We start from the raw sequence: 7,760 nt of genomic DNA, 5'->3' as shown, positions 1-7,760 counted from the left end.
AATTGTAGCCATTTACCAACAACATACTTTTTGCGACCAACATCATCTCCTCCATATCGGGACTCCAACGTACTCCAAATTACCCTTGCTGACTTTTGGACCACAAACAAATTGAACATTGAATCTGTCATATGATTCAACAGATGGCCACAGACTATTTTGTTGTCTTTCTCGTTCTTATCAGGATCAATCGTGGAAGAATACTTTGATTGATTAGAAATATCAAGAGGTTGTTTGGAGGATTCTGGATTAGAGACAGTGGTCATCTTCTCGGTATCAGTAGGCACTTCTGTGGTGAGGATGTAATCAATCTCCAGCTGCTCGAAGAAGATCAATAATTTCTTAGACTAGCAGCAATAATTTGCTCCATCCAGTAGTTCGAGCTTGGAAAAATTGGGGAGAACCTTACCATTCTTGATCGACATCCGATTAATTATTTTCAGATTGTTAGAATAGATGTCACGAAAGGTAACTACATCGTCGAGAAACCACTATCCTGAAAGCAATTACAACACAACCTTGGTGCTAATCGCTATGTCGGTTGCTCCTCAAGGTTAATGCAGTCTCCAAATTCAAACGTGCACTCGTCGGAAAATGGACTAGAACCAATGAGAAGAATGCTCGGAATAGAAGAAGAATTTAGAAGAAAACAGAAGAAGAAAATCGAGTTGTTATGTCCTCTCTTACAGGTCCGATCTGTGTTAAATAGTAGTGGAGAGGAGGACGCGAACGGTCACAAACCGAACGATCCATTAACGGTAAAAAAAATGAATAGTCAACAAAATATTAATAAAAAGATTTAATAAAAATTTAGTTCTTTTTCCTTCATGTGTAATTACCCGAATCCACCCGCCCGTCTGACTAATAAAAGTTGAATTATACTTCCACCACCAATAAAAGTTGAATTCTCATTTAGAATGTCTTATACTCCCCCACACCCCTAAAAGTCTTCTCATCTAGAATGTCTTGATACTCCCCACACCCCCAAAAGTCATTTCCAATCATGGATGTTTTCGAGGTTAACCTGTTCTTTCTGCACCAATGCGATCAACTCACTGGAACGTGGCCGAGCCATACTGTCGTTTTCGTCTATGGGCGGTGACAGCACGTTCACGCTCCGGGTGGACGCATACATTTCATTCTGCTTCCCAATTGAAGGTCGGTATGACTTACACTTGATCAGAATTGGAAAATGTTCTTTCTCGAAATTTGATTGCGTGTTTGTTAATATACGCTGTAATTTTAGGTAATATCATATATCACTCTGATTGAAGCATGTAGAATTTTTTATGCCAAATTTTGCATATTTTATTAGAAGAAAGGGGCGTTGTGTTTGTCGGCCTAATAGCATTGCACATCTTGGAGAAGGGATGTTTGGTCAAATTTACATAAATTATTTAAGTATTTGTCTGACGTGAGTTGTGACCTTTCATGAATATTTAAAATGTTGCACCTTCAACCGATGGAAGTACTAACTAAATGATTGCCTACCTTTGCCCATCAATTAAGAGAGATAGAGATAGAGTTTCAGAAGTCAACTAGCCGTGAAACAAGTTTTCAATGAACACAAACACAGCTACTTAGTTTCAATCAGACCATTGAATGATCTCCTCTTCTGTGTCTGTCTTCTCTAATTTCCTTGATGGGATCCCCACTGTTCATCCCTTTAATATTCTTTTTTCTGCCTCTTGTCTCCAGTATATCCTACACCGAGTTCATATACCCAAATTTTTTGGCTTCCAACATCAACTTTGCTGACAATGGTGGTGCCTTCTTGTACTCTCGCAATAAAACTTACAAGGCCGCAATTATCAACCCTCTGGCTCAAGAAAACAGCTTCTACTTTTGTGTTATTCACGTGGCCTCCAACACAATCATCTGGTCTGCTAACCGCAATGCTCCCATATCAAGCACTGGTAATGTTAATATTACCGTTAAGGGAATCTCCATAACTGATGTGGGTGGTAATCTCAGATGGTCAACTCCACAATTACAGGCAGCGGTATTTGCGTTGAGGCTAACCGATATAGGTAATCTTGTCTTACTTGATCGATCAAATGTCTCCCTTTGGGAGAGTTTCCGTTATCCGACTGACACCATTGTAATTGGGCAATCTTTGCCTGTTGGTACTGTTCTGCTCAGCTCAATCTCAAATTCAGACTTGTCAAGCAGTAATTATAGTTTTTCAGTTGCGTCATCTGATGCTCTGCTGCAATGGTATGGACAAATCTATTGGAAATTGTCCATGGATCCAAATGCTTTTATAAACTCAAATGCTGTAGTGGAACATATGATTATAAATTCAACTGGTCTCTATCTGTTGGCTCGTAACAGTTCTGTTGTTGTAATTCAAGTCATCTTACCCCGTTCCGACTTTAGAATTGCTAAATTGGAGTCTACAGGCCAATTTATTGTCAAGAGCTTTTCTAGTGCTGGTTGGAAACAAGAATTCATAGGACCAGTTGACAGTTGTCGAATTCCGTTCTTTTGTGGTCAAGTTGGTCTTTGCAATGAGGACAGTGCAACTGACAGCCCTAGTTGTTCTTGTTCATCAAGTTTTCACCCAATTCCACCAAGTTTGGGTGGCTGGGGCTGTAAACCAATTGATCATTCCATCGTTTTGGCTTCTCCTTGCAACGCCTCTAGCAGTGGAGATGAGATGAAATCACCTGTCTTTTCCTATTTGAGTTTAGGGTATGGTATAGGATATTTTGCAATTGATTTCTCTGAGCCGGCTAGATATGGAGTGAATATCTCATCCTGCCAAGCTCTCTGTTCAAGGAAATGCTCATGTTTGGGCATATTCTATGGAAATACATCAGGTTCTTGCTACATGATCAAGGACAGGTTAGGGTCAATCAGACAAAGTAGTTCATTTGTAAACAATCTGCTGGGCTATATTAAAGTTCAAGTTGGTTCTAGTCCACCAAGCTTCAATGATGAAGAAAAACAAAATTTTCCAGTGGCCGCTCTTATTCTCTTGCCAATTTCCGGGTTCCTCCTATTGTTGTTATTAACTCTATATTTCCTTTGGTGGAGGAGACGGTTAATCTCAAAAAGAATACAGACAAAATTAGGCAGTGTTAGCTCACGTGCTTCTGTAGAATTGGATGCCTTTTTTCTTCCAGGTTTGCCTAGAAGGTTTTCTATGGAAGAGCTGGAGGTTGCAACGGATAATTTTAAAGTCCAGATAGGTTCTGGGGGTTTTGGTTCAGTTTTCAAAGGTGTACTTCATGACAAAACTGTTGTGGCAGTGAAGAAAATAACAAATTTAGGCATTGAAGGGAAAAAAGAATTCTGCACTGAGATTGCGATCATTGGGAACATACACCATACAAATTTGGTCAAGTTGAAAGGGTTTTGTGCCCAAGGAAGAGAACGCCTTCTCGTATACGAGTATATGAATCGTGGTTCATTAGACCGTACCCTTTTTGGCAATGGACCAGTTCTAGAATGGCAAGAGAGATATGATATAGCACTTGGGACTGCGCGTGGGCTTTCATATTTACATAGAGGTTGTGAACATAAAATCATCCATTGTGATGTCAAACCAGAAAATATTTTATTGCACGACTCCTTTCAGGCAAAAATATCTGATTTTGGTCTTTCAAAGCTCCTTGCACCTGAACAGTCAGGTCTATTTACAACGATGCGGGGCACTCGTGGTTATCTTGCACCTGAATGGCTCACTAATTCAGCAATTTCAGAAAAAACTGATGTTTATAGCTATGGCATGGTGCTATTAGAAGTTGTAAGTGGGAGGAAAAATTGCACAACACGATCCCATGACCATAGCTTGGATGGCAGTGATAGTTCAGGTTGTCAATCATCATCTTCAACAGGATTAGGACTGGTTTATTTTCCTTTATTTGCATTGGAGATGCATGAGCAAGGAAAGTACTTGGAGCTTGCTGATCCACGGCTAGAGGGGCGTGTGACATATGAAGAAGTGAAAAAATTAGTTTGCATTGCTTTGTGCTGTGTTCAAGAGGAACCTGCACTAAGGCCTAGTATGGATACAGTAGTCAGCATGTTGGAAGGTGGGATTCCTTTAAGTCAGCCGAGAAATGAGTCATTGAATTTCTTGCGCTTTTATGGCCGTAGGTTCACCGAAGCTTCAACAATAGAGGAGGAAGGGTACCAAAATGGGTCAGTAACATATTCACCAGCAAATGCTCTCCCTAGTTGTATGAGTGGCTCAAACTACTTTTTTTCTTACATGTCTTCGCAGCAGGTCTCAGGCCCAAGATAGCACGTCTCATTCTTATTTGCACCTTCCATAAACAACTGTCAGAGTTATGTAATGTAGACTTCCATCTGTTATGGCTAAAGATGTGTAATTTTACATCTTGCTTAGTGGAAGTCATTGGTTTTCAGTCTACAGCTCGTGTAAAGGCTTGTAGTCTTTTTCAAGTAAATAAAACACATACTTCTGCGGAAGGTCATCATTGAGCTTCTTCACATGTACCATACTCGCATATTCTGCAAAATTTGAGAGGCTGTTCTACGAACCTGTTTTGTTACTCGTTAAACAGGTTGACTTCCATATTATGTTTTTAATTAGTATTTAATCAAGTGAGGACCTAATTTAACGTTTCTTTCCCCAAATTGTTTAGCTGTTGTCTCCATTGTGTTATTGGTTTCATTGTTAGCAAGATGTTCTCTTACTCCTTGTTTACTTTTAGGTGGACAAAAGCCATTTGAGCGGGTTTTCTTCATTTTGTGAACGCACCTTAGTGGCTCTCTGTATAATGGCAGGTGAAATTTGTACTCTTTCAATACGCTGTTTTCTCGAGTTTAAATGTCTCTGAAGATAAATGGAGAAGATGGGAGAATCTTTGGCCTCAAGGGAGGTAGAGCTACGCTTACTTTGATGAATAACAAGACAGAGAAGAGGCTTGATCCATGTACAAGGTGGAGTGTTATATTCTATTATCTGGTCATGTCATATAGGTCCAAGTCGGACATCCAATTGTTTATTATACTAAAAAGATGGACAATCAAACCTATTTCTCGATTCAATAGAAGCAACCCCAATATATCTCACTAATCCACAAGTTTAGATTCTCTTTTGTCAATTTCAAAATATCGTGAGAATAGAAAATGTTTGAGTAGATATTAAAGAAAATAATGTTTACTTATTCTAGTGAAAAGATTTCAAAGATGTTTGATATATTCTATTAAAAATTTTAAATGATGTGAACATCTAAATGAAAATTTGGACATAGTTTACCACTAGTTAAGACATTATATCTCTTTATAAATGTTTTCGGAATTAGATATTTATTATTTGTATACGGTTTTGAAGATGATGTTTTTTTTTGTTAACTCTGTTTCAAAGGGATTTAGTTGCTTTGTATGATGATTTAGTTTGATTCTTCTTCAAGAAGAATTCTACTAATTTGGGTTGAGCATACACTCTTACTATAGTTCTGTTCTTTCTTTGACCATTTCTGAAAGTTCTTTATTGTCGTTCTGCCAAATTTCAGGCATTCATAGTCGTTATTGCAAATTTCGCATGCTAAGATCTCCACACACCACATTGATATTGTGATCAAGAATATGGGCACGTATAGGGTGATTTTTCGTATTGAAAATAACTCTATACGTTTTATAAGTTATTCTAAATTAAATTTTATTGTATTAGAAATATATTTAAAAGTGTAAGATCATATATTAAATTAATTTGAGTGATTAAAAGTATGCTTGGAAGTAGTTTTGAAAGTAATTTTGAATATTTAAAATCAATCTCAAACTTGTCATAAAATCATTTTATTGTGATCAAAACACTTTTGATAAAATTACTTGTACAATGACATTAAGTATATTTTGTGCAACAATTCTTCCTATCGGGTAGAAAAGGATCTCATGATCTTGAATCGATCTTACCTAGGATTGCAAATGCACAAAATCATGAAGAAATTGGAATAACTCAGAAAGAGAGTGGTGCCTCTGTTACCGAGAGAACAAGTAGAGAACAAGTAACTCTGCTATTACCTCTAACTATTATATTGATTGTACCTGTCTTGTCTCACATATTTCACTTTGCCTTTTCTTACTTGGACTTGATCCCCCAAATTGAGTACATATTGGAGTACTCTTTCATGGGCAGGAAGGAGAATGAAATTCAATATTTCCTTCTGCAATCAAGGAAAAAAAAAAAAAAAAAATCCCATAGGGCAGTGTCTCGATCTCCTACGTGCGAAATCAAAGGGACTAGTTCCTATGGAGATTCCCCTTGGTCTAATTCCACTTCCCGCAAGAGTGAAAAGAAGCTCGACTGAATATAGGATAATCAGCTAACTAGTAGCAAGTTTTCAAAAAGAACAATATTCACGGAATACGATTAGACTTTCAGTACCTACTTCTAATCATTACTTTTTAATAGTCAAATTAAATTAAATACATATTTTTGTCAAATGTTCGTGCTCGATGTTACTGAGGTCATTGCCATGTTTGATGATCTCTCCAGGCATCTTCCCTCTCTGGACCGAAATTGACTCACAAATTAATTGGAATCTTTTTGTTAGAAAATTTAGAAACGAGAATGAGGTTAAGGTATTCATTGATTTCCTTCGTCATCTTTGTCACAGAAGTTTTGTTCTGCTATTTATTCTTAATTTTTTTGTCCTTGATTTTTTTGTTCTCATCCGTTCTTTTAAAAAAATGTTCATACTCGACTGTAGTTTAGAAGCATCTTCAAATAGTTGTTATTATTTGAAACCGAAACATCTTCAAATGGTTCTTTAAATATCTAAGCAGCACAGTTTTTTTGGCCATGTGTTTTCCTATCTATTTTTATGTCTATAATTTTTCTGAACACATCTGTGGATTTAACAACCAGTTTGAAGGGTTGATTCAGTCAACAATTTGTGTTAACATAGAATTATTGTATCTATTTTTTCTTATTTAAACAATTTTTTAAAAATAATATTTTCAATAAAAACTAATTGTATCTTAAATTCCTTTTTCTCGAACTTTTATGGTGACTTATCAGTAATTTTGATTCTCGAAAAAATTTATGGTCATCCTAATTAAGTTACTCTTTCTTTTATCGACTTCATTTTCAAAAAACAAAAAAAAAAAAAAAAATCAAATGATTATCGGACAGGATTGCATAATTTTGATTCCACACTATTTCAATCTCAACCCGTTACATTAATTAGAATAAAGTGGCTTTCTTAATTTATTTAATTTGCTATTTTAAGAGTTTCCAATGAACAAAAGTGACAATTTGAATTTGGTGTTGGAGCCAAAGTCATGTTAAAATTTTAGTATCTTTCATCTCTTAGGTCTGACCCCATCTTATTTATTGGTTTGCCTCCTCTTATGATGACCATTTTCTTTTACCCTCATTCGTGCCCCCCACCACTCTCTTTACAATTAAATGTCATAACATTCATTTAACGCTCTCTTTAGATTTTTTTTTTTCTTATTTAAACATTTTTTAAAAACTAATATTTTCAATAAAAACTTACTGTATCTTATTTTTCTTTTTCTCCGACTTTTATTGTGACTTCTCACTAGTTTTGACTCTCGAAAAAAATTAAACACTCTCAACCTTCCTTTCTCTTAATTTTTATCTATTTGAGTTAAGTTGTTTTTGGCCAATTGAAAATAAATTTTATGATTTACATTTCTTGTGCTTAAAACGAATTTTGTTGTGAAAAAAGGGGATTTTAGAGATATCTAAGTTGAAAATGAAAAATTGTGTAATAAAGTTTATTTTCACACTTTCTTAGCAAGAACTTTAAATACCA

At 36.0% G+C, this 7,760-nt stretch overlaps 1 protein-coding gene and 1 non-coding gene across 2 annotated transcripts; both read left to right on the top strand.

Annotated features, from left to right (window-relative positions):
• The first annotated feature begins 913 nt into the window (after nt 1–913).
• Nucleotides 914–5,078, top strand: LOC120084877 (uncharacterized). The gene is made up of 2 exons (XR_016531902.1): nt 914–1,158; nt 4,686–5,078. It is a non-coding gene; the product is annotated as an uncharacterized LOC120084877 (transcript).
• LOC150034087 (S-locus lectin protein kinase family protein) lies at nt 1,185–4,608 on the top strand. Its single transcript, XM_090317474.1, has one exon. It carries the CDS (start codon nt 1,643–1,645, stop codon nt 4,250–4,252), a length of 2,610 nt encoding a protein of 869 aa, XP_090173600.1. The 5' UTR covers nt 1,185–1,642; the 3' UTR covers nt 4,253–4,608.
• Nucleotides 5,079–7,760: the final 2,682 nt, after the last annotated feature.

The sequence above is a fragment of the Benincasa hispida genome, chromosome 9 (genome assembly GCF_027475165.1).
Source record: "Benincasa hispida cultivar pf3 chromosome 9, pf3_genome.v1.1, whole genome shotgun sequence".
Lineage (NCBI taxonomy): Eukaryota > Viridiplantae > Streptophyta > Magnoliopsida > Cucurbitales > Cucurbitaceae > Benincasa > Benincasa hispida.
The sequence above is the reverse complement of the archived record's forward strand: the minus strand, read 5'-3'. Positions and strand labels throughout refer to the sequence as shown.

What these genes read in the sequence shown, in the direction of transcription:
- LOC150034087 (XM_090317474.1), top strand. Translation starts at nt 1,643, where the DNA reads ATGGGATCCCCACTGTTCATCCCTTTAATATTCTTTTTTCTGCCTCTT.